The sequence below is a fragment of the Apiospora hydei genome (assembly GCF_038363865.1).
Source record: "Apiospora hydei strain CBS 114990 chromosome Unknown utg000008l_segment0_segment0, whole genome shotgun sequence".
Taxonomy (NCBI): Eukaryota; Fungi; Ascomycota; class Sordariomycetes; order Amphisphaeriales; family Apiosporaceae; genus Apiospora; species Apiospora hydei.
The window spans coordinates 415948-442267 of NW_027117367.1; the positions used below are offsets into that span (position 1 = coordinate 415948).

At 53.4% G+C, this 26320-nt stretch overlaps 6 protein-coding genes across 6 annotated transcripts; 4 read left to right on the top strand and 2 right to left on the bottom strand.

The window, feature by feature from the left end:
- Positions 1 to 4651: 4651 nt before the first annotated feature.
- PG997_010669 (Palmitoyltransferase PFA5) lies at positions 4652 to 6036 on the bottom strand (the record flags this gene model as incomplete). The annotated part of the gene is made up of 3 exons (XM_066814984.1): positions 4652 to 5340; positions 5395 to 5886; positions 5925 to 6036. 3 exons carry the CDS (start codon positions 6034 to 6036, stop codon positions 4652 to 4654), a joined length of 1293 nt encoding a protein of 430 aa, XP_066664274.1.
- Positions 6037 to 11104: 5068 nt separating this feature from the next.
- Positions 11105 to 12298, top strand: PG997_010670 (uncharacterized protein; the record flags this gene model as incomplete). Its single annotated transcript, XM_066814985.1, has 1 exon — positions 11105 to 12298. One exon carries the CDS (start codon positions 11105 to 11107, stop codon positions 12296 to 12298), a length of 1194 nt encoding a protein of 397 aa, XP_066664275.1.
- A 285-nt stretch (positions 12299 to 12583) lies between these two features.
- PG997_010671 (uncharacterized protein) lies at positions 12584 to 14137 on the bottom strand (the record flags this gene model as incomplete). The annotated part of the gene is made up of 2 exons (XM_066814986.1): positions 12584 to 14020; positions 14075 to 14137. 2 exons carry the CDS (start codon positions 14135 to 14137, stop codon positions 12584 to 12586), a joined length of 1500 nt encoding a protein of 499 aa, XP_066664276.1.
- A 1272-nt stretch (positions 14138 to 15409) lies between these two features.
- PG997_010672 (dioxygenase) lies at positions 15410 to 16575 on the top strand (the record flags this gene model as incomplete). The annotated part of the gene is made up of 3 exons (XM_066814987.1): positions 15410 to 15643; positions 15741 to 16228; positions 16305 to 16575. The coding sequence occupies 3 exons, from the start codon at positions 15410 to 15412 to the stop codon at positions 16573 to 16575; spliced, it is 993 nt and encodes a 330-aa protein (XP_066664277.1).
- Positions 16576 to 18179: 1604 nt separating this feature from the next.
- PG997_010673 (sulfate adenylyltransferase) lies at positions 18180 to 20260 on the top strand (the record flags this gene model as incomplete). The annotated part of the gene is made up of 5 exons (XM_066814988.1): positions 18180 to 18347; positions 18475 to 18524; positions 18587 to 18769; positions 18835 to 19029; positions 19078 to 20260. The coding sequence occupies 5 exons, from the start codon at positions 18180 to 18182 to the stop codon at positions 20258 to 20260; spliced, it is 1779 nt and encodes a 592-aa protein (XP_066664278.1).
- A 2605-nt stretch (positions 20261 to 22865) lies between these two features.
- Positions 22866 to 25609, top strand: PG997_010674 (uncharacterized protein; the record flags this gene model as incomplete). The annotated part of the gene is made up of 2 exons (XM_066814989.1): positions 22866 to 24434; positions 24482 to 25609. 2 exons carry the CDS (start codon positions 22866 to 22868, stop codon positions 25607 to 25609), a joined length of 2697 nt encoding a protein of 898 aa, XP_066664279.1.
- Between the last annotated feature and the right edge of the window lie 711 nt (positions 25610 to 26320).

Genomic DNA, 26320 nt, shown 5'->3' on the forward strand with positions numbered 1-26320 from the left:
GGCGGTGACGATGACGATGATGGGGTGCGAGTTTGTGTGTGCGCGTGTGAGGTAAGGACAAAGGTGTCGAGGCCAGCACCTCTTGGATATTACGCAGAGATGGTAGCCAGCTAGACCGAGCAACGGTCAGCAATCGTATCGCGGCAAACAGCCATGCTTGTCGTTGTTTGAGGAGTAACGAGCCGGGTTTTTGGAGCCACGGAGATGTCTCCGTCCAGGCCGAAGAATGGTTAAAGAGCATGCGAACGCGGCAGGTTTTCGTCTGAACTTAGTCGCGTCTGGTCGCTATTTCTGGAAAAGTGGAGAATATTCATCAACTACCTAACCAGGACCTTAGGCAACCGCAAGCTGGAGGTCGAGTTCGAACTCTACCCACGGCACATCTCAGGACGTACATATTATCGCATCTAATATATTATACCGGCGTGTACCATATGCAGCTGACTTTCATCGATGCACGAAAGATCCGGTAGGTTCCCTGCTGGTCCAGGGTTTCATGGATGAGCTACATACGTTCCGACTTCTTCAGGGGCGACAGCGCAGTTATTGCCAATTCCCAACGATCGCTTTTTGCCCCTGACTATTCCTGGCGTGCTTATAACAAGCAATGACCGCCTCGATACACCCACGCAAAGGTAACCTACCGTCTGGCAGTTTCCTACGAAGTTTTGATGGTAGAATGGCCACGTACTTTCCTACTCGCATTCTCTTCAGCTGAAGCCTTGGGGTCCGACGTAACTCATGGGAGTCTTGCTCGCGACATTTCTGAGTCACAGTATGTAGGTAGGCAGTGGGGGTCGGGGCCAATACCAGCGAAAAGAAGAAAGCCGTTGAAGAAATCCGATCTGTTCGATTGCGTTCTCAAACCCGCACCGCATCGAGTCTCAGTTGTCAAGCAGGATAGGCAGCCGTTCAAGATGTGAAGTCACCCCCACCTCAATCCAGCCAACCTAGGTGAACACGGCATCCGTGGGAAAGGTGGACGCCGGGAGCGCAATATGGTACCAGGCAAGAGTTCCCATACCATCCCACCTCTCATGAAGTTTACCAATCTACTGGTTTTGGCCCCCTATTTCTTTGTGCTTCGGTAACGCAGAACACCCATGCTTTGTTTCTTCCTGTATACCTTGCTGCAGGCATCGACGCGAGATCATGTGCCCATAACTGCATTTTCATCTACTTAGCCGGAAACCTGCAGTGTATAAATGAGATTGACACTGACTAATGTATAAGATACAGTATGCAGTCGTCTGCATTTACCAAAATGGCGCATGTACTGCCGGCATATTGTCACCGTTGCGTTGCATCTGGATTGGAGGGTCGTGGTGGTGACGCATATCAGGCTGAGAGAGAGGGATTACTTGACATCTTATGGTTTGCATGTCTCACTTGCTAATTTTAAAAATAGTCAGAAGCATGTGCCTACCTGTTGACAATATACATACTTCTGCATCGCGAGCTGTGGATCGAGGCTCTTCTTGAACTGATAATTTCCCATACGAGCAAGGCAGCCTTGCTTGCTTTTCTCATCACCCCTTGCGTGGGAGGCGTTGACGGCGGCTGTAATGGAAGGGGTACAAGGTGGGGGATGACCAATGTTCTTGATACTTTGGTCTACATATCTGTGTATAGGAGTTCAGGAGTACCGGAGGCGAGTGGAGGTGACGTAAAGGCCGTTCGTTACCCCAATTCTGAGGAGGTAGATTACTGCCCACCCCCTCAGGGTATCGCCGAGAGAAACATTTCCTCTGCTTATTTATGTGTGACCTGCCTGAAGAGACTGCTCGACATAGCGAGATCATAACTAGGGGGCTATCTACCCCTGAGTAGTAAAGCGAGATGGAAGCTCGCGCATCGGCGAACTCCTGGGTGAAGAATACCCAGATCGGTCCAGAACTCGACTGTGGGAGACGGCTCATGTTGGGCCTTCATTAGGCAGGTGGAAGTTGTCAATTCAATCTTACTGCCATGGGAGGCAATATACCTCAGTTCCTATAACTTTGAATATACAGGGTTGGGCTAACAGTGTCGATGTGGAGGACATAAGCCAATGTCGGACGGCCAGTTCCTTCCAATAATGGCATGCCGACTTTTGACAGAGTCTTGGATGGCGCGGTCAAAGTGCAACGTAACCAGGAGCTGAATGTCTCAGAGCTTCCGGCAAGGCAAGTAGCTCACAAAGACAGCCTCGTCTTCAGGTTGCTCTCAGCTGGTGCCTCGACGGGGCTGGAGCAAGGCTGGGGCTTCAGGAACTGCGCTTTCACGTGGCTCCACCGTCGATCGGGAACACATACCATACCCAAGCCATGTCGAGCAGAAGCCAAGACAAGCAGCTAAACCCAGAAATAGAAAAGATATTGCATTTAGAACCCTTCTTTTTGTTCTGCAGATCCGGACCGTGAGCCTCTCTTTCGGATGGTGTCGCTCGGAGCCCTATAGGGCTGAAGGCAACACCCCCACACCTCCCTTGACTGGGTCGACCCAGATTCTCGACATCAGGCTGGCGGCTAGAGACTCACTGGTGGGTATTCATAAGCGTGCAGTGAGTGGGTAAGAAGTTGTTTCCGCGACCTAGGTTTCCGTTGAAATGCTCCGCCTTTTGTCCCAAAGCAAGTAGGTAGAAGTGAATAAGCGTCCGTTTTGATCTCCCTCCCAGCCTGAGGCAGGACATGAGCAACTCGGACTCGACGATGACTGATCCTAAAACGGCTCTGCAGGGTGGGTAGTTCAATACAACACTGCCGTAATCTTACGTAGGATTTCCCCTGGAGAGGCTTGGTATCCGAGCCGGTCTGGCTACTATCGAGTCCGGAAGGGGCCGACTTCCATTGGTGCGTCGGGTTGTATATTCTAGCGCAGGAACCCGTCGGCCATGCTCTAGGACTGCGCCTGGTTATCCCAGCAGTGTATACATGCTTCGCCCTCGGTTCCAACTGCCAAGAATAGTACTATTTTGAGCGTGTGCTGCTTCAGTCATTCTTCTCGGCTTGACAGATGAGCCCCTATCATAACTTCAGGGGCGGTTTGGTGATCAGAGTCGATACCCTTCTGCGGTCTATGTTCAATGGTACCTGAATTCGACGTGACTCTCACCGAGAGACTCTGACATAACCCAGAATTCTTTGTGATGTCCACCAATTTGACATCCCCTGGCTTGCTTGCGCACATACCGGGTGTTCGTCTCCTATAGCCCCTTGCATGCTTAGCTGACTGAAACTCATCGCAATGGACCACGAGTCCATACCTACCTGCCTGAATTAGACTGATGTATCCGATGAAACTGAGTTTTGGTCAATGAATGCGGCAGTGGCCTTTCATCTGACGGTGGGATAGCAGTGTATGTCGATCGGTCCAGCTGCTCTTTCCGGCAATGCCACATCCTTCCTCACCACCAAAGAAGTGCAGGACACAGGGGACTCGAAGGAGTCGACGCTGCCTCCAGGTAGAACCAATACCTGTCAGCTTTTAGGCGTCTTCTTGGTCAGCAGCAGCTGGGACGGTCCGAATGAGGCTCATCGTGATGCATTGGGAGATTGGCGGCGACTTCAATCGTCCTTGGCCTGGTGTCTATGAAGTATCTAAGATGAGCATAAGGTGGTGGTGATACTCGCCAACGAATCGATATAAGAGGGACAGCTTCTCCCGTTGCTGCAATGGGATAGAAGCCCTCGAGCAAAGACAGAAGACACAATACCTTCCCATCTCTGAAGCGCCACAACACTCCGACTCGTCTACCCATTTTGGTATCAAACCCTGCCTTGACGTACCCACACCAAGAATCAACGACATAATACCAAGAACCAACGACATCACAAACCACTAAACATTGCACCATGTGAGAAAGCGCTCTCCTGTACATCAACACGTGACACTAATCTAGTGAATGATAGGGCTATGCACGGAACCTCACCTACTGCGAGCTACCCGCTGGTATGCAACGAGACTTCAGCAAACATCACATGCTGCAACTGTAGAGATGTCACTACTTTTCACCAGAACCGTTGGGGTGGGTGGGTCTGTGAGGGTTGCGGCCATTGCAAAGTCAGGGGTTGCGGTTGCTATTGAAGAATATGGGGCGAGCCACAATCATATCGATTGAGACTGAGGATGGAGGAAGTAGACTTGGTCCGATGTTCGCTGCTTCTTGTTTGGAGTTTCTACTTTTGGGTAATGGGTAGACTTGGTTTGGTATTTGCTGTATTTTGTTTTGGATTCTCTCCTTCTGGGTAACGGATAGATTTGGTTGTCGCGACGACAGGCGTTCGGTTGGATTCCCCCTTTTTGGCCATTTGCAGGCCTGGTTTGCTCGAGTCTCTCCTTTTCGATCACGGGCATGCCTGGTTCCCAGTCAGTCATTCCTTTTTAGACATCTCTTTTGTCATGGATAGCTAGATAAAACAAAATAGAAAAGAAGGCCTTCTTTCGATATACCATTAAACACCGCAAGAGGCGCTCTGTCCCCTCCGCCATCTTCAAGTGTGAGAAGCTCATTCTGCCGATGTCGATCGATGAATGGGGGGTATTCTGATTAAAACATCTATAAACCTGTAAGTTCTGGTATCTGTATTCCCACCAACGCCTTTTTGATGCTCTCGGGGTATCGTTAATATGCCTGGCTAATATGTGTCCCTTTTTCCCAAACCAAAAATAATTATCTCATCTCCAAACCATCCGGCCCATCAGCCGAGTCCGGGGCAATGCCGTGCCGCGCGCGCACTTCGTCCACGATCTTGCCCATGCGGTAGAAACTCTCGGTCTGGTCGTGTTTCACGCAGGGTGACCTCCGTATTGGGAACAGCCAGTCAATGATGTTGGTACCCATAACTTCCTTCCAGTTCTCCCAGTACCCCAAGTCCCACGGGTTCTCGCCGGCCTCCGTTCTGAGGATGGCGAAGGTTCGAATAGCTAGTGCATCTCGCGCTTCATGTCCCATACTCGGGGTGTTGACCCGGGCCCTGGTGCCGTTGTTGTTGTTGTTGCGTTGGTTCGCGGAATACGAAGAACCTGGCCTTTCCAACGGATAGTTGATAACATGATAGCTGTCCGTCCCCTCGCTTCCGCGCGGTATCCGCACCGCCAGCTGGTAGACTTTGGTACGGGACCCCAGCAGATCCACATTGGTCATGTTGAGCAGGACGTATCGGAGAGATGTTATCGTCATCATAAAAGTGAACAAGCTGAAAAAGCCTCCGAGCCCCAGGGCGCCAACCAGAAAGCCATCCACTCCGTTACCACTGCTCATCTGCTTCTTGAGAGTCGAACCCGCGGCACCAAGGACAATGCCACAATAGCAGGCCGTGTATGTGGTGAACTGGACGAAGAACTTGAAAGCTGTTGGGTCTGTTAGCTGGTTGTTTTACCCACCCACCTCAAGCAGCAAGCATGGCAACCTACAATTTTCGCCCACCATACCCCCGGCCCAGGGACAGTAATGGTCCATTCGCAACACACAACGGTTTAATTCGCTGCTGTGGTGCGCACGATCCGGTTTCCAATTACAGCACTCGGAACACCACTTGGGACGACCATCGGTTTCGCAAATAAAGACATCTTTTGTATAGAACAGTTCGAGTCCGGGGCTATCGGGATTGGAGTCTGGCGTTACAAAGTACGGCTGGCCCTCGAGGTCGTCTCCGCGGTGCGACTTGTCGTTCCCATCATTGCTCCTCCGCGAGACGGCAAGCGGGCCGAGGGGCACCAAGCCGGGGTCGGTATTGATTGTGATGATCGTGCGCAAGTAGGTCGCTACCATGAGGAACATGAACAGGAAGTACAGCACGAGGACGGCGACGGCGCTGCCATTTTGTTGTCGGTCGTGGATCAGGAAGTCAACTAGCAAGAGAACGATAAGTGTCAGAACGAAGGAGAGGGGATCGCCACGGACGACTGTCGCTAGTCAATTGAAGAGATGGGGCAGAGCTTACCACAAACACGGGCGACAGTAACGTAGGTCGCATAGCCAACAGCCACGGCCAGAATGACTGGAATTACGCGCGTAACCCACCGCGAAGCGGCCTTTGTGCTTTCAAAAGTCATGACCAGCTCATGGCTTCCGCGCGGGGGACGTCGTCGTGAACGGGCGCGAGGCTGCAGAGAAATGCAACAAACAACGAACGAGCCTGCGGCGGCGGGATGGGCGGCAGTACATTACATACTTAAAATATTACATGGTCTTGGTTTGGGCGTATGATAGGGCCTTATTTGGGCGCATTAAGACCAAATTACATTTCACGGATTGCGACGCTGCGGGCTGACCTGGTTTGATGGTTAGTTGCAGTCACCACCTAAACTCCCCTGTAGACTCCCCTGCTAGGACTTGCTTTCCGGAGCTATGCCCCCCGATTTACCCGGGAAGCCTAGGAAGCCCAGCACTTGCCAGCAGCCCAGGCGGTCTTCCCCCCACTGCTAATATCCCGTTCCGATGGTGGCTCCCTTTCTTTTCCCTCCTCTCGCTGACTCCTTCATCCCTTGTCCTGGTTGCCAAAACTCCACTGTCGCGGCAGTCTGCTTTTGCGGTTTGACTCTATTCTGGTTCCGTTTGATTAGGACCTCATCTACCGAGAGATTCTGCACATATGCCTCTGATATGCAAGATCATAATTGACTTAAGGCAACCTGCATCGCAGCAGTCTGGTGTTACTTTTCCTTCTTCGCATTCAAACACTCTCGACCATGCTTCTGCATGTCGCCGCATAGCTGGAACGCTGTGTCAGAATGGGCAGCTGGGATTCGTTTTCCCTCCCGCCATTCATGTGCAAACGGACTGCTCAGACATGTCAACATCCACCATTGGCTGGACCATCACTGGGCAGACCGTGCCCCCCGCGTCCTGAGACCCAATGGGAAGTTGCACTATTTTGTACCTTGAGAGCCGCATTGGCAACGTATGGCAAAGCCCTCCAAACTTGCGGCACAATATCGACCACTAATTTGATCCTGGGTGAGTGAGGCCTTGTCAATCATGGCACTCGCCTAATGTCTTCGGTTCTATGACACCTACTGTGAATGCAACTATCGAAACATGGAAGCAACAGGTAATGGGCTCGCCCATGCGGCTGATATATGCCTCGTCTACCTGGGAGGATGTTCCATGGAGGGAACATGATGTGGACATCATTCCCTTTCCAGCTCGTGGCGTTCCCAGGATGTCCTGTCGCTGAACTCGGTTCTGAGCTGAACTTGATCTCCTCAATCTGAGGGCAACGCAACTTACTGATAAGAGCCTCGGAACCCTGCCCTTTAGGACATATATGCTCAACAATGGCCTGTCCACCGTCAGATAACACAACCACCGGGCAGTAAGCATGAGAGCACTTGAACCAGGACCATCGAAGACGAGGGTAGCCTTGGTGAGTCCTTCGCAGCATCTAGAAACCGTGTTGACTTCTGGCCATCGCCGTGGTGTGCTGTGAAGGCGAGGCTCTCCCTGAGCACGCGTGTCGTTGCGGCTCAAAATGTCCATTCCCTAGGACTGAGGCTCTAAGAGCGAGTGAGCCTTCTATATAATAGATCGCTGTTCTCCTCCTGAATCCGAGACTCCAGCTTCAGCTCTACATGAGCATTGAGACCGATCTTTGCATGGCATACACCTTTTCGCAAGTAGCAGTCCGCAAACAGGTGCAAACTGCTTCGAGATCTCATGATTCCAACTACAACGCGATGCCCAAGCACACAAAAAGGAACTTCTTCTTGGGCAGAATATGTGCAACTTATAATTCTTTCTACTCTTTGGATCGACTTACAAGAAAAGGGGTATCGTCTAGTGCCATTTCTCTCGTTCATTGGGTATGATGCCATAGTTTAAAGTACGATTTATTGATTGCTACTACAGCATTTCCCCGACTTCGGCTCGACGAATTGCTCAAACCTGGCAGAAGTAAGCCTGCCTGTCAGATCCTTGCCTGCTGGGGCGCGTCTCAATCGATTTCTTGGCACAGCATGTACCATTCTGAGCAGACACATCCAAGCGCATGTGTACTCCCTTCCTGTTCCAACTCGAAAAGTGTCACGCAGCTACTCGAAGCGGTTCTTCTCTTCCGCATGATCCGTATTTGGGCCTATCGCAAGCCTGTTGATGCCCGGCCCGTTGGATGACTCTACAAGCCTTTGGACCGCCCTAAGGTGGGCGAGACGGCTGATGTCGGTGAAGACGGATTGAAGACAGCCTTACCATGAAGGCGGCTGTGCGACGCCCAGAAAACCGCAGTCTACTTCAACACCGCAAAGGGTGCCTTCCAGCACGTGATGCGGCTCTGCAGATTTGCGGCTCTGCAACATGCGTCAAGATTCCTGCACCGAAGGCGCCGCATGCTGAAAGAAGTCCTGCTGTCGCTTTCATGCTCACTGCCTGTTCCTTGAGGCCACTTCACTTTAGGAACTGGTCTAGAATTATGGCGTTTTATTCTGCAAGATAACCCTATCTTGGTGGCGTTTCCTTCACACGTGGTCAACCCTGACCTGGTATCTGTGCCATTGAGGCATCGAACTTGCCTTGGGTACTGTTCACATGGTCTTACCTAATCCAACGCTGCACATTGCCCCGAACTTGATCTTTCGAAGCGGTCAAGAATCACCAGAGGCAGTGTCAAGACCGTTCGGAATATTTAGGACCAACGAAAACGTGACGCTCCACTCATGTCGTTTCTTTGGCAGACCATAATCGCCCCTTAATAAGTTGGATTTACCTCACCGAAGAACGAGAGGTGTTTCTTGCCTCTGGGTTTCATTTAGGAGGACGATGCTGAAAGGGCTCTCAGACTGGTTGGCGAGGGATGCCAGAAGTCTAAGCCATGCGATGATGGTGTCTTACTTGACTTTTCATGGCAGTGTCCCGGTCTCTCGAAGCCAAAAGGACATTGATGCATACACCGCTCTCCCGTCCGTATATGAGAAATGACGGAACAATCTCCTCTGATGGGTTGTTCTAGCTCTACCGAAAGTCGAACCAAACTTCTGGAGTTTGGTATGATTCCACAAGCACGATGCTGGATGCCAATCTTCGACTGATTGGCGAGTGACGATGGAAGTCTGGGCTCTCGATGTGGGCTCTCATCTTGGTCTCTGTCGCCTTGAATGGGGCGATTGGTGATAGCTGTCCGCCCGACGATGAAGGCATACTCGCGATGACGATGAGGGCAGAATGCTCGCTTTACTGGTGCCCGATGGTCTCTATATTGTCATATCGTAAGTGCTGTCTATAAAGACTCTCATGATGCTCGTCAATGTTTCGAATCCTCCCTCCAGACAAACACATCTCCGACGAACAACGGCATTCTATCGTGTATCCCACACCAGCCACTGTTTCATACAATACATTCCAGTTCATTCACTGCAATCAGCAAGATGTCGCCATCTCCGATGTGGTATTGCGTAAGCACGCCTCATTGACTACAATGTTAATATCTCTTCTGACTGTTTTACTATACTATAGTGCCAGTGTGGCAATGGTCCAATGGGTGTACCCGTCAATGACTATTGCACCAACTGCCAGGTCATGCGCTGTGCGTATTGCACAGTTGAGGTGCCAAAGAAACACAAAAAGAGACACCACTGAGGGCATGTTGCGCATGGATCCTGATCTCGGGCTCTAGCCCCGAGACCTCCTTTGAGCCGTTGGCTTCGGTGCCAGCAGCATCCAGCATCTGCACGGTCTGACACTTGAGCGTTGCACCACAACAGAAACGCACAGGCGACCTCACTCAGCCACACGAACTTCTCCATCTCACTTCAACTTCTCCCTTGTTGTTTATTTTTTCCCTTTCCCTTTCCTTTCACCACACATCTTACGGCCCCAGTCAAGGCTGGTTCGACATCGACAGATTCCCGGGTCCACAGTACCACCAACTATACATTCCTCACATGGGGATAGAGGATAGAGGAAGGACTGGTTGGCTTACAGACTTATAAATGCGGCATCTTGTACGGATAGTCTCCTTGTTCTCGTGCATAGACAAGGTGTTCGGTGGTTTTATCCTGCATTTCCCCCTTGCACATCAGGAGGCACTTTTGGGAAGAAGCGCTGTTTGGTTCTCCTCCTGGAAGTTGGCTTTGATGCTATCACGATCGTTACTGCCTTCTGTTCTCTCCTGTTTCATAACATGAAGGATGGGTTTATACATGGTGCTGTATTGTACTATCATGGGTATAGACTTTTGTTTCCTTGCGGCGGCAATATCCTTGTATTCATTGCATGGACGGGTTATCTCCGGCTCTATTCGGTTTCCTTTTACAAGTCGGTCATTTTTAGAGGACACGCGGCGCGGTGTCTGTTGGGATTTTGTTCGATGGATTGTGATTTGTCTTATCTCCTATATAGTAGAGCTTTCATTAACTGTTATTTGTTCTTCCCCTATCCCGGTGCTTGTCGTCTCTAGCGCATTGATGTCGCCATGTGCCGCGAAGCCACAGCTGGTGCTACGCGGCAAATGAGCATGGCACCCAATTAGATCTACGCATACCTACTCCCAGGCGATGGCGGCGCAAACTGACATGTATGTTTTGCATCTCGGGCAGGTCATGTGATGGATGCGGCTGTATGTGCTCTTAGCGATATGCGTGATCCGTATAGGGCGAAAGTCATGACGTAGCGGCCCAATCCAGCCAGGCAACTCACCTTATCAGGCGCACCTGGAATCCCGACACGGGCGAACACAAGTAGGTAGCAATTGACAGGGCCGTCCGCCTAAGGCCACGACTTATTCATGGATGCGAACAAACGTCCCATGGCCACGGGAGGGAATATTCGCCCGCCATTCAAGGCTACTAGCTTCCTCAGGCTCGCATTCGCGAATCCCCATGTGCTCCACCAGGCTTACACAGAACTGTTCCATTATGCAGACCCTCGCGATCCCGAGGGGCAACGATTGCCAACCTCGATCGTTCGAGGTCCTGCGGCCGTTCAAACCTTAAAAAGAACTGATTGTCACAATGAGGGAGTATATAAGTCAGCCTATGAAGCCAGGATAGCATAAGCAGTAACATAATACATTATATAACAATACTTCAGGAAAACATTGAAGTGTCATTCCTCTCATTTTACCCCCAAGTGTTTCATACCTACCTATTATCCACTATATCACTTCCGACGAACCGTAAACACTACAAGATGCCAGAAAACAGAGCCGCCTACCTAATGGGCGAAAAAGTCCGTCCCCTGGCCGTCAAACCCGCCCCCTACACCTCCCCCCGGCCCAAACCAGCTCCTCGTCCGCGTCGCGGCCGTCGCCGTCAACCCCATCGAGTACATCAAGCAGGACCTGGGCGGCCTCCTGTACGGCTGGGTCAAGTGCCCGCACGTCCTGGGCTCCGACGTCGCCGGCACCGTCGTCGAAGTCGGCTGCGGATCTTCTGGCGAGGAGGGGCGGCGGCGGGTAGTACGAGTACGAGTTCGAGTAGTAAGAGGTTCCGCCCCGGCGACCGCGTCGTCGGCCAGGCCTTGGGGTCCGAGAAGAAGTTCAACGACCCCGCCATGGGCGCGTTCCAGCACTACGTGCTATTGCAGGCCAACATGGTCTCCCCGATCCCGGACGCCCTGTCCTTCGAGCGCGCCGCGGTCCTGCCCCTCGCCCTCTCGACTGCGAGCTGCGGCCTCTTCCAGAAAGACCAGCTGGCGCTGCGGCATCCCGTTGTCGCCACCGACGAGGAGGGCGGGGAGGAGCAGAAGAAGAAGGCAGGGAAGGAAACACTGCTAATCTGGGGCGGCTCGACCAGCGTCGGCTGCAACGCGATCCAGCTCGCGCGCGCCGCGGGCTACGAAATCGTGACGACGTGCTCCCCGCGCAACTTCGGCCTCGTGAAATCGCTCGGCGCGGCGGCGGCCTTTGACTACCGCGACCCCGCCGCGGCCGTCGCCGAGATCGTGCAGTTCTGCCAAGGCAAAACGGTCGTCGGCGCCCTCTCCATGGGCAGCGACGCCGGCCGCGGCTGTGTCGAGGTCCTGCGGCAGCTCCCCAAGAACGGTTCTCGCCGTTTCCTATCGCGGGTCTCGTACGCGACCCCCGAGGACAAGGACGCCGGGCTGCCCGCGCGGATCTGGTGCATGCTGTCGTTCTCGGTCTGGCTGTGGGTCCAGAGCGTGCGGCACGGGATCGAGTCCAACGTCGTCGTCGGGACCACGCTCGAGGGGAACGAGGTCGGCAAGGCGATCTACGAGGATTTTCTGCCGCGGGCGTTGGCGACGGGGCGGTTCGTGGCGGCGCCCGAGCCGGAGGTGGTGGGGAAAGGGTTGGAGTTTGTGCAGACGACGCTGGATAAGCTGAGAAGGGGTGTGTCGGCGAAGAAGTTGGTGGTGGAAATATAGCATGACGGCTCGGGATTGTCAAGCAATGCTAGTCGTCGGCGTTCCTCTTGAGAAAAAGCTTCAGTCATGTTCCTTTTTTATTGTAGTTAGTTGTCACTGAATATATACCCTTGTCAATAGTTTTCTCTACCCTTTGGCATATGCCCAAACGAAGCGAACCACGTTACTTCAGCGACAGAAAAGGTCCTCGCCACTTTCACAATCGTTCGAGCTATGCTTTTTTCATTTATTTTACTCTATTCTTCTTGCGATTCTGGAATGGGTTTCGCAGCATAACCCCCCTTTTTACTCGAAAAGGCCTGCTGGCAGAACACAATCGGCCATCATGTCCTCCAACTGCTCCATGACCCATGCAGGGTCACTAGCGCTTGACTTGATAATGGCTCCAATATCGGCAAGTTGGCCTTCCTGTAAAGTAGATAGGTACTCAGCAACCACGGATCGCAAACCAGCTACACTCTTCTGCTCCACGTCTGACGACAGCGCCTTCGCGTTGCGGTAGAAGACCGTTGCGTTCTTGAGGTTCTGGGCAGCGTTGGTGGCGGCAGACTGGTGCGACCACGGTACGTATCGAAGGTTATGCAACTGCAACGAACAGTCACCTCGCAGCATGTGGCTTATGGACTTCTCGTCAATGTCGATGCCTTGTACCTCGGAGGCCGTCTTCAGGGTCTTGATGCTCTCTGTCAATGCATTCCAGCGCAGAGTGGCCAGAGACTGGGCGTCTGTGAACTGGATCTCTGACAGTGCTGAGCTGAGCGCTATCAGGGAGCGAGCATTAGCAACGAGAGCCTCATGGGAGTTCTCGAGTCCGAGCTCCGGTATCGTGAAAGCCATGTCTCGTTCGGCCTTGTACGTGGCCGCATCGAGGTTGCCAGATCTGTATCCGACTTCGAGTAACGCAGAAGAAAAGACCGCCTTTGTGAGAGCAATCTCTGGGAGCTTTTGGGTTTGGTCTTTCGACAGGATTTGCAATTTAGACAAGATCTCTTTCGATCGTTCCTCAGCCCCCTGAAGCCAGGCCGGGTTCAGAGTCTCTGGAGAAGCACTGCGAACATTGCAGAATGTCGTCAGAGTCCTAAGCTGCACTAGCAGTGTATCGATGACAATCTCGTGGGTAACAGGTTCGATGACCGTAACATCCTGGTACTCTTCACCAGAAGCTTCCTGTTCTGTCGAAGCCTCGGCGCTGGCGCTTGTACCTGCCATTTCTGTTTCCTGCGACGCGGGCTGTTCCGCTGCCAGTGTCTGCTGCGCGAGAGTCTCCTGTAACTTCACTTCCTGGATGGACAAGCACTTTTGCTGCAAATCCATCGCCTCTTGAAGCGCCTTGAAGGCTTCCTCATCAGAGACGTCGTCGTCATTGGCGATCTCTTCCGCAATGCTGGTCAAGATCTGAGAAGTGTTGAAGAGCGTGTCGGCGTTGTTTGGATCAACGTTCAGAGCATAGCGATGCGCCTCCAAGCCCCTTTGCAGCCAGTCGAGCGGCGCTTCGCGGAGCTGGCTGAGCAGTGCAGGATATTCGGCGACCTCAAGGAATATGCGAGCCTTGTTGTAGGCCAGATCCAGGTCCTTGGGAAACGCCTTCAGGCCTTGATCGTAAGTATCAATGGCGCGTTGGAAGAACCTCATGGACTTGGCAGCGTCGCCGGCACGCCACTTTCCAGCGGCCTCTTCATGCTCGTTGGCGGCATCCTCAAAGCCACTTGCAGTCTCAAGCTTCTGTTACGGTATCAGTACGGAACTCTGGAAGAGTGGGGTACTTGGCGACCTCACCTGCTCTTTTTTCGGTTTGGGCTTGGCTTCTTTGAGATGGTCCTTGTGGTTGCGTCGAGCCATGATGAAAATACGGTGTTACCAACTTTTGTAAACACTTGCCAAATACTGAACGTCGATGCAACGTGAGAAATGCGATCAATGTCGAGGACAGGTAGGGCTGAAATTTATTCAAGGGACGGATTTGTTTTGATTGGGCATACAGGAGATTTGACGCTCGCTAAGCGTCCGTTTGGGCTGTGAATATTTCTTGGTGGTCTACGACCGAGCTGTTCTGGGTCTGTGCACGTGCTGCGATTACAGAGAAAACAGCGTTACCAACCAATTACCAACTACATGTACCTACCCTCTTCTTCTTGGGTGCCGTCTAGATTCTTACTGGTTGGTCTTTTCATACATCTTATCTTCAAGTTCTCCTATCCTAAGGATTTTCGGCACTCGCGCGCAGGTTTGGGAGTAGCAGTGTGGTGCCACAACACTGCAAAAAGCCTTCCCGGTAACGTCCGTAACGGGAACGTTCTATTGGTCCGTTTTGTTCGTCAGTGACAGGAGTCTATCATGACTCCGCCGTTGGTCATCAACTATTTGATCTAGCGTTTTCCCCTGTCGATCAAACCAATTGGCACGATGATGAATTATACCAATCTCTTCTTCTATCAAGCCAAATATACGAAATCAGCATCTACACCCACATGACATACGGGACGTCGAGGAATATCTATGGAATTACTAAAGGCCGGGATTCAGTACTTAACCAATCGATATGCAATCAATCAGCAGTGACGTGACCAGGTCGGCCATGCAGAAACTACCCCGCATTCCGAGGTTTGATCCCGACGATAAGCAAAATAGCGTGAGCAGCTCCAGAATAGCCCCTCACTTGGATTGGAATCCCCACGCAAATGGCACTCGGGATGCGCCTCCAAGGCCCAAATCGAACTTGTGTGAGCGGGAGGTGAGCTGATGGGTTGTCCGAATTGGCAATTCTCCAACCTCTGTAATCGCGAGGATCAGTCGCTTTCGGGGCTTTGTTGTCCCCTAGCGTGTCTCGCCAACGTCGCCATGCAGTCTATCCGGTCCCCAGCAGGCCACGGGCAATGGATACGATGTGGACTCTCGTCCTGTTGGTACGCGGGTGACACAGCATTACTGAGACTTACATAAGGGTCTGTCCGCGTCGGGGCATACTCTAGGACCGCAACCTTAAGTACTGAAGATGGGTTGATTCTCAATGTCTTCTCGGTTTGACATTCGCAAGCCTTGTTTATATTGCTTTTAGTATCGTCTCCTCTACTCTTGATTTCATTTATTGGTATCCCAGCACCGACGACCAAAATGGCCTCTCAAGACAATGCGCCGCCCTTGCTGGACCTGACCATCGACAACATCACCCCGAACACAAACCGCATCAATTCTCAATGCAAGGACCAGCGGCTCGTTTACCTGATGACTCGTCTCGTGACGCATCTCCATGACTTTGCTCGCGAAACGAGACTGAGCAGCGAGGAATGGATGGCAGCTTTGAACTTCCTTGTCGGCTGCGGGCAGATCAGCAACGAAGTTCGCCATGTAAGTTTGCTGTCTATTTTGAAGGGGTAGCCCATTGGCCGAGCATTTCTACGCTATCCCCAAAAAGCCTCACGATGCTGACCAGACATTCAATCAGGAATTCATCCTCCTCTCCGACATCCTTGGCCTCTCTCTCCTGGTAGACAGCATCAACCACCCCAAGCCGCCCACGTCGACTGAAGGTTCGGTGCTGGGCCCCTTCCACACCCACGATGCGCCTACCATGCCTAGCGGTGGTGATATGTCGTCGGATCCGGAGGGCGAGCCGCTGCTCTGCATCTGCACCATAAAGGACACCAAGGGCCAGCCCATCCGCGATGTCAAGATCGACATCTGGGAGACGGACAGCAGTGGCCACTACGACGTGCAGCATGCGGGCCGCAACGAGAAGGGGCCCAGCGAGCGTTGTGTCATGCTTAGCGACGAGGAGGGCCTCTTCTGGTTCAAGGGCATCAAGCCCGTCAGCTACCCCATTCCCCACGATGGGCCCGTCGGCAAGCTGCTCGAGAAGCTGGGGCGCCACTGCTGGAGACCGGCGCATTTGCATTTCATGTTTGAAAAGGAGGGGTGGGATCACTTGATCACGTAAGTTATTCTTCGAACACTCCCCCAACGGAAAGAAGCGGAGGTAGCATGTGACTCATACGGAAGGGGGAAAAAGTGCGCTGTACATGCGAGGCGACAAGTACGAGACCTCCGATGCCGTCTTCGGGGTGAAGCAGAGCCTGATTGTCGACCTCGACAAGGCGGACAAGGCGACGGCGGAGAAGTATGGTGTCAAGGAGGGTAGCTGGCTGTTGAAGCACGACTTCGTGCTTGTGACTAAGCAGGAGACGGATGACCTGAAAGACAAGAACGCCATGGAGGCATTGGAGAAGCTGGGGCTCCGGATGAAGCTTGTTGATCACTTGCCTATACCTGAGCTGGACTAGGGTTTTGACGCCTGTGGTCTGGTGAACGAATGAGGATTTTGCACGCATTTGGCGCGTACGTTGCGTTTGTGTTCCGACAGGGCTTGTGGAGTTGATAGCCGACCAAAATAGATCAGCGAAGACCCATGTTGAGCTGTCAAGCGACTGTTGGCATAGTGATTTAGCGGAGGAGGACTACATGTATACAAAATTTACAACGTGGGCTACGTCCACTATGACAGTAAAGCCTCGAGAGTCTTGAAGAACGGAGTATATATGCTGGGACAACGTGCAATAACTAAAGCCCCTTTTCTAATAGAACTCAGTATTATTGTAACTTAAGATTAGGTAATGCTTGTATAAGCCAAAGGTAGTGCTATGTTGCACGATGCATCGTCTTCGAATCGTATCAGTAGCCCAGTGACGGCCGGGATAGCGCCGGTGCTCTAATGCATGCTTGCCTATGGGTGGCGCTGATAACGTGGGCGCAAGAAGAGATCGTCCGAGGTGGTGGTTGAACATATATCTTGGCAATTTGCTTCTTACACGTTTGACAGGTCGAGTCTTCGGAGGTCCCAGACATTCAAGCGGCTAGGCGTTCGTTGATAGCAAGGTGGGGGATTGTCGTCCAGCAAACCTGAAGGCCGTTAGTAATACGCTTATGTAGCGTTGCTTGCATGCATCAGATTGTGTTGCAGCGCCTAGTCCCTCGTTGCTTTTTACCCCTCGACTACCTATATACTCGACGCAGAAACTCGACATTCGAAGCTATCAACATGACACTCGAAGCATGAAACTGTAAATACTGCTTCCCAACGCGGCAGTCGGAGCGGCTCGGTCAATCTGGGACGGCTAAAAGATTCCGGCTAAGCGGATATCGCAGATCAATCTGCAAGGCTATCTCCGCTAGTCGGCCTTACTAATGCCAACTCGTACCAACTTATGCGATGCTGTAATGGTGGTGGTGGATTGCCGAGATCAGATTCACGCCTTTCCCACTCTCGCAAACTCCATACCACACATGAGTCGCCCCGCCGTATCCATTGCGCATCACTGCAATACGGAAGTACCTGCACGAGCGACTCCATGAGGGAATATGTAATACATTCACTACATTCAAGCGCGCCTCGCCTATTCTGGGGGTTGGAGGGGGAACAACCTAGGGAAGATCCAGAATAAATCTGGCCAGAATCTGACTTCCCAGAGCACCATCACGTCATCAACGCCAAGCTAGTTCCTGAGCACGCCATCATGGCTAAAGCAGAACCAATGGATTTCGGAACCCCCAATTGCCCATTGTGGCATTATGGGGTACGAGGAGAAAGAAAAAAACTGTTACGCGGCGTAAGAGCCCGACTCGTGAAAAAAGCCGCTGCTGCTGGATGGGTACATTTGTAATATAGTATCAAAGCGAATGCCCCTCCATCTCCGTAGCCGGTACCTCGACTACTAGAGTGAAAGGAAGAAACCGCTCCGAAGTTAATCTGTGTGAACCTTCCCTTATCTTTACTTTTTCTTCTCTTCTACTTGATATCCCAAAACCATCTTTTTCCAGCAGTCGAGTTGTGTTGTCTGTCTTCTTGTTCTCGTTGCGACTGCATAATCCCAAATCATCTCACTTTAAGATGGCCAACCCTCCCCATGGCGGAATCCTCAAGGATCTGATTGCGCGCGATGCTCCCCGGCAAAGCGAGCTGGCTGCGGAAGCCGAGAAGCTTCCCGCCATCGTCCTGAGCGAGAGACAGCTTTGCGATCTCGAGCTGATCCTCAATGGCGGTTTCTCCCCCTGGAAGGTGAGTTTTGGACAGTCTGGCGCTGGCTGGCAGCCCACGTCGACTTGGATGGCGGGGTAATTTCTAATGCCCCGCCATCCCGACAACGACATGGGCAGCCATTGCTTTGGCGATGGGATGAACGCAGGCTGATCTGGTTGAAATCATAGGTTTCATGAACGAGGCCGACTACAATGGGTATGTGACACCTGAAGCTCCCCGATTGCTGCTCGATTTTTTGCTGACAAAAACCCTTCCAGAGTCGTAAAGGAGAACCGACTTGCCGACGGCGCCCTTTTCTCTATGCCCATCACCCTCGACGTGTCGCAAGCGACCATCGACGAGGCCGGTCTCAAGGCCGGTGCGCGTGTCACCCTTCGCGATCTCCGAGACGACCGCAACTTGGCCATCCTCACCGTAGAGGATGTCTACAAGCCTGACAAGTGAGCATGCCCCAAGCCGCGAGCGGATTTGCTTATACCGTATTTATACTGACGCCGAACAACAGGGCTTTGGAGGCCAAGGAGGTTTTCGGTGGTGACGAGGAGCACCCTGCCGTCGACTACCTTTACAAGACCGCCCAAGAATTCTACGTGGGCGGCAAGCTCGAGGCCATCAACCGTCTCCAGCACTACGACTTTGTCGATCTTCGATGTAAGTCTAATGATTATCTCCCCCTCCCCGACTTGCCGGTCATTGTGCTGTAGGATCCTGTTCTGACGAGAATCGCTATGCAGACACACCCGCTGAGCTGCGGTTACACTTCGACAAGCTCGGCTGGACCCGGAGTTGTCGCCTTCCAGACCAGAAACCCCATGCACCGTGCTCACCGTGAGCTGACCGTTCGCGCCGCCCGATCGCATGGCGCCAACGTCCTGATCCACCCCGTCGTGGGCTTGACCAAGCCCGGTGATATCGACCACTTCACCCGTGTCCGTGTCTACAAGGCTCTTCTGCCTCGATACCCCAACGGCATGGGTGTCCTGGGTCTTCTGCCCCTGGCCATGCGCATGGGTGGCCCGCGTGAGGCCATCTGGCACGCCATTATCCGCAAGAACCACGGCGCCACCCACTTCATTGTTGGCCGTGACCACGCCGGACCTGGCAAGAACAGCAAGGGTGTCGACTTCTACGGTCCCTACGACGCGCAGTACGCTGTCGAGAAGTACCGTGAGGAGCTCGGCATCGAGGTCGTCCCCTTCCAGATGATGACCTACCTGCCCGACAGCGACGAGTATGCCCCCGTCGACACCATCCCCAAGGAGACCCGCACCCTCAACATCTCCGGCACTGAGCTGCGCTCGCGCCTCCGAAGCGGCCGCGAGATCCCCGAGTGGTTCTCCTACCCCGAGGTCGTCAAGGTGCTGCGCGAGTCGCACCCGCCGCGGTCGCAGCAGGGCTTCACCATCCTCCTGACGGGCTACCAGAACAGCGGCAAGGACGCCATCGGCCGCGCGCTGCAGGTGACCCTGAACCAGCAGGGCGGCCGGTCCGTGTCGCTGCTGCTGGGCGAGACGGTGCGTCACGAGCTCTCGTCGGAGCTGGGCTTCAGCCGCGAGGACCGCAGCAAGAACATCCAGCGCATCGCGTTCGTGGCGGGCGAGCTGACGCGGTCCGGGGCGGCCGTGATCGCGGCGCCGATTGCCCCCTACGAGGCCGACCGCAAGAGCGCGCGCGAGCTCGTCGAGAAGTACGGCGACTTCTACCTCGTGCACGTCGCGACGCCGCTCGAGTACTGCGAGAAGACGGACAAGCGCGGCATCTACGCCAAGGCGCGCGCCGGTGAGGTCAAGGGCTTCACCGGCGTCGACGACCCGTACGAAGCACCCGCCAAGCCCGACCTGGTGGTCGACTTTGAGAAGCAGACGGTTCGCGCCATTGTGCACCAGATCGTGCTGATGCTGGAGAGCCGTGGTCTGTTGGACCGTCTGTAGATTAGAGATAGAGAAAAGAAAAGAGGAAGAGAGAAAGATCTAGACGTCGTCGTCATCACGCTATCTACATATATAGTAGAGATATGACAGGGCCTGCTCGGGAAAAAAGACGCAGGGGGTTTCATTCCCGGCAGCAGTATATGGGTGGACTTGCTAGGGTATTATTGTATCATGTGGTGGACGTCTACATTTACTTAGATTTTGCGAGACGACGATATATCGCTCTCAGCGAGAGAGAAGACATAGAACGAGAAAGAAGAAAAAGAACAACGTCAAACCAAAAAGCAATTCGCCCGTCGAGGGGTGCACAGCAGCAGCCGTATTAAATTGTCTTGAATTATCGTTTCGGGTTTGGCTTTTTGAGGAGGAAGACGACGGACCAGTCAATGATGTCTCAACACGCGGCCGCCCGTCCTCCCGTCCTGGGCCAACGCATCTTTTTCTTCCCTTTCCGTGTGGTACGAACCGAGAAGACGGGCCTTGCCTACCGACACGTCTATCTAATCTAATCTACATACCCTCACGAGTTTGGTTGTTGTCGTTGCGCAGAAGGAAAGTTACATGCATTGAATATACTTTTGCTTGCGTCGGGGCCTTGGTCTAGGGACCGGTTTCCGGCTGCCATTCGAAGAGGGTAGAACGACCTTCGGAATTACAAATACAGTGCTTGCGTAGTTGAACGTTCGGGTCAAGTTAGACATGCCGGAACAACAGCGACAACTAGCTTGCTATTAGAACGATTCCCCATATGCAAACTTGATATCCGTGTTCGTGAAAGCCGGGATAGTAGCACGTAGCTAGGCAGCGAATACATCCGTATTCGTGAACATCTGATGGTCCGGTCCGACTTCACCAGAGAATAACGGTTGGGTTTCCCGACTTATTTTTGGCACGGCCGCATGCTAGTAAGCAAGCGATTCGCTCGAGGCTTGTGCTCATGGGTCATGCCGCCGCGTTCGTTCAGCCTTGGAGGGGGAAGGGAAGCCGAGCCGGAAAGCGAAGACCATGGAAGCATCATGGGCCAGCAGCGGGTAACGAGGAACTTTGCTCCCTGCTGCAATTGCGGTGAGGGGGCGGGTACCGTTTACCCAAAAGGAGGGAGCACCTTGCTATTCTGGGAAGCTTGGGCTGGTCATTGGGTGGGCCAGAGAGCCGGTGAGTGACATGCGCTTGGGGCGCTGCGGCTGGGCTGCTGGGCAGGAGATAGATCTAGTGAGGAACTATATGCAAGTCCTGGCACTGTGAATGATTTCATTGATCAATACGGCGACAGGAGCCCCGTACGTACAGAATGGATTTACATGTTCGAGAAGAAGATGGAGATGGCTATGGAACAAAGACTGATGGGTTTGCTGGAGCTGAAAAATCCCATCAAAACAAAAACACACGAGGCCAGATTGCCAGGCTGTGCTGGGGACTGGCCTGGCGAGCGAGAGACAAGCCTTGCACGTTGTGATATGATACATCAAGACCGAAAAAAGCCCAGCAAGGTGCTGGCTGGCGATTGGCGGTCTACGTTTCGATACTTGTACCTAAGGAAGAACCTACGGCCCAATTCGGCTGGGATAGGCATGCTAGGCTACAAAGTTGAATCGAACGACGAGAGCTGAAGCCAGACCAAAGTCAATGTTGGTCAAAGAGGAATCGCTGTCTGTAACCTACCCCAAAGTGCAACATCAAATGATAGTGATTCATGGACTGGCACCGCATTCTAACTGAACTACTGTGAAGGCCAGCGTCGTCACCCAATAAACGATACATGGCGGTTGAATCATGTCACGAACTTCAAACATCTGCTGTTGGCTTTGACACGAGGGATGCCATGCCCATGGAGGAGGAAAACCCCGCGGGTTTGAAGCTGGTCATGGTCGCAGGGCGTGCTAGAGCAAGCACAGTGCATCATTTTCCCATGTGTCAGGCTTCCCCGCCAACAGGAAGAAGCTCCTCATGCTCTGATCTGAGAGTCTTCCGTCTCCTCTTCTCCCTGCGAAAAGAAGAAGAAAAAAAAGGCTGCGGTCCGCGGTAGCATGGCCCCCCTTCTTTCTACCAGGTTAGGCCCAGTAAAACAGCCCGACCCTTGTTCTTCGCTGGGTTTCTGTGATGCCCGCTGGGATCCATCGAATCATATTCAATTGTGTTGGCCGTCAACTCGCTTGCAGCCGCTGAACAGCTCACGCACACACAATCACTCACTCATCGGGTTGGCGACAGACGTGACTCCTCGTCTCCTTTTGGTTGGTAGTGCATTCTACACTGCCGTCTCCTCATTCTCCTTTCCAATTCTACCATACCCAGCAATCCAGATTCCCTTCCCGAGATACCAATACAGAGAAACAGAACAGAGAGAGCAGCGAAACAATCGAGTCACCCTGACAAGCGGCACAATCGACGTAATTATCCACATCCTCTCAACGGGCGGGCACCGAATCGCTCGCACACCTACAAACCAACCCCAACTTTTTTTCTTTTACCGCAAGAAACTTTACTACTATACCAGCAACCTCCTGTCCCATCGGGCCCAGCTGGGCTCTTATGGTTTTACTGCCTACACCTGCTCGCCTGCTCAGCTCGCGAATATAGACAACCTGCCCGAAATTAGAACATCATGGGCGCAACTTCCGGAGACGACCCGTCGGGCAGCTCGATCACCGCCAGCGCCCTGACGGCCAGCGACGACAAGTCCCGAACCGAACACCGCCGCTCGCGCAGCAAGATGGAGCGGCCCAAGGAACACCGAGACAATCACGGCCATCGCTCGTCGCTTCACAAGTCCAAGTCCTCGCGCAGCTCCAAAATCTACGATGGCGATTCCTCGCTCACCTCCGCAACCCACCGCCGCCACCGCAGCTTGCGAGAGAAGGAGAGCCGGGACCGGGACGAGAAAGACCGTGATCGCGAAAAGGGTAGGGACAGAGATCGAGACCGGGACCGAGACCGGGAACGGGTGGAGCGGGCAAAGAAGAACGCATCCATGAGCGACCTGGTCCCAGAGCTGATGAGGACTGGGAGCAGAGTCTCCGTGCCCTACCCGACCTTCAGCAAAGTACACAGCAGGGAGTGCGTCAACAGTCGTGAAGACCTGTCCACCTCCGGCAAGAGGAACGACCCCTACACACCGGAGCCGACGGATCTGGGATCTGGTGAGAGACAGAGATCCAAGTCGGTAGAAGCTCTGCATCGAAGGGCGAGCACCAGAAAAGATGGCAGACCGCCCAGCCCGCCTGAGACAGACATGTCGGAGGATAAGAGAAGAAGCCAGACCTCCACGCCTCGATCTAGTGAGGAGAGGCCGAAATCCAGGACCTCGGGCGGCCCCTCTCGGTCAGGCTCCAGAAGAGATGACAAGTCGAAGCTGTCCAGAACGTCAAGCCAGGCTACTTACAAGAAGTCGCCGAATTCCAGGTTACCGACCGGTTTCGAGGCCGATGACGAGTATTCGGTATTGAGCGATGATAGAACGGCAGGGGCCAGGTCCAACACTACCTCCGTTCCTCCAAAGCGGACTACCTCGAGGCGTGATAGACTAGAGTCCATTGATGCGGATGACTCGCCCGCATCCGTGCAAGACTCCTCGCCGAGAACACCAACCGCCACTCCGCAATTCCCGCCCTCCAACTACCTACAAGGCGAGAAGCGTTCTTATACCCCAAGATATCCCGACGAGGAACGCCCGACACCATCAGCTACGCCAATGACAGACTTTGGGCCGCCGCCACCTCCACCACCTCCACCTCCGCCCCTGGACATCCAAGAGGTGCCCAGGATCGACTACCTACTACAGAACGGTGGCCTTCAGCAACCCATTTCGAAGCATTTCCTCTCTGTTCTACCTCGGCAGTACGGCATGAGGCAGTCGAATCCTCCTTTGATTGGGCCTGATGTACTATTCACCCCTTTCTTCAATCTCCTTGACCAGTACCAGAACGTTATCCACAAGCAGGGCTCAGTGGCAGTGGCCACGGGTCACAAGTCTGTGGCAAGGCGTCTCCTTGACCGCCTGGAAGATGTCTTCTCACGGGACTTGCCCGAAGAAGGCTGCAGCTGCGTCATGTGCGACAGGACGCCCGGGGAACATCGCGGTTTGGGCTGGGGCGAGGTACTGGAGCGGGTCGGTGGGCGTGTCGAGTTGCCTCAATGGCCGCCTTTCGATTTCGCCAGCTTGAGCGCAAATGCGGTCGAGCAACTGGGCCACTTGCCCCTCGATCATCTTCACCTGTGCAGCTCGATCCCGATATCGCCGAGGAGTTCAGAGAACACTACTTGCGCCAGTCGAAGAAGGTCAGATCGGCCGTGGACAAGTGGATGGACTCGAATGCTGAAGAGCCCGCACCGCCGCCCCAAGAGATGGACGATGAAACGCTCGAGTTTGCAATCTTGACAAGCCTTTCGGACAATGAACGACCGTATTTCAATGCTTTGCTGATGGGGTCGCGAGAGCTGGCTCCGACAGTCCGGGCACCCACCCCCAATGTTCGCAAACCGCGCGTTGACTTGATCGTGAAGTGCGGCCTGTCCCTGCAGCGTCTGTATCGCCTGCCGCAGGTCCCTCGCGATGCGGAGACTGCCATGTACCTCGTCAAGAATCCCTTCCATCACGATCTTCTTGTCACCATCGTCGACATCAACCCCCAAGAATGGGAAATCCTAACATCCGGCCGCTTCGATGGATTCCTCTGGTCTGGTAAGGATGATGACGGCGTCACCCCCACAGCGGATAACCCAGGTTCCCGAGGCCCAACCCCCTCGAGCGGTCTTTTCTCGCCCCCGCCCTCGCGTGACAATAATCGATCTGCCATGGGATACAGACCAAGCTCCGGCATGAGCAACTCACGCAACACAACCCCCTTCTCGGGCGTGTACAGCCGCGGCGCAACCCCTGCCTCCTTCATTTCTCTTTCTTCGTCTACTGGCGCCGGGTATAGCCGACAAGCCGTGTCCCACGACGAAGAAGTCGAAATGGCCGTCTTAGCCGAAGTGGAGCGCGAGATCTACCAAGGTATGGAGCAGCTGGAGGACGCCTTCGAGAAGCTGCACCACCGCGCCGAGATGGTGCGCAATGCTCTCCGACAGCGCAACGCCGGGCTCATGATGAGCATGCAGAGCCGGAAGGGCGCGAACGGGATCGATGTCCTCCCCCAGTTGAGTGGCGACAGCACGCAGGACGGCTACGCGCGACCCGGCTGGGCGAACGGGGACGAGGATTCCGAGAGCGACTGGGACCACGATTCGGAGAGCTTGGCGCCTGACGACAGTGCCTCCAACATAAGCAGTTCGAGGCACCGCAGGCCCAAGAGGAGGACGGAGCGCCGGACGCCAGCGCCTATCGAGGAAGATGACGAGGAGAACTAGTTTGGTCATGGAGGGGGAGGAGTTTTTGTTTCTTCATTTTTGGGTGAGGGGAGGAAAGGGAAGGGTCTGCTTGAAAACCAACGGAAGAAAATGCGGGACCTATATGATGAGGCAAGTTGGCTCTGGGTCAGGAAAGCAAAAGGGAGGCTCTGAAGAGGATTGGGACAGATACCACGATGGATGGCATGGAGTGCGACTGGTCATATGAACTGGTTTGGTTGGTGGCTAATACCCTATACCCCCTTCAGTCTGGTCCCCCAGCCTTTTTGAGATGCATTTGCATAGTCATCGGAGTTGTCATTTTTATATTGATTACTTACTTTTTTGGTGTTTGTTGATTTTGTTGTTGATGTTGTTGTCTATTCTGGTTATATGTGCTTTCATGCGCTGCTGTAGGCAGCTGATGATGATCGATGAGTCCAAGAAGAAAGATACAGAAGAGCGGGCGAGTTTGCTTGTGTTGGTTGGGTTTGGATGGTGGATGCGGGTGGATAGAAGGGTCTTTCTTTGGATATTATAGCTGACGGTAGGGCTATGATGGGATGATGAATGAATGACTTTGAAAAATGGCAATATGAGCAAATACCCACCACCACACACGCCCATCTGGGATACAATACGATGTCTTCTCGCATAATGTGATGTTTTTTACGTGCGGTGCCTTGCACGGGATGGGTCGACTACCTCTGTGTGAGGAGTGGAACATGTTAC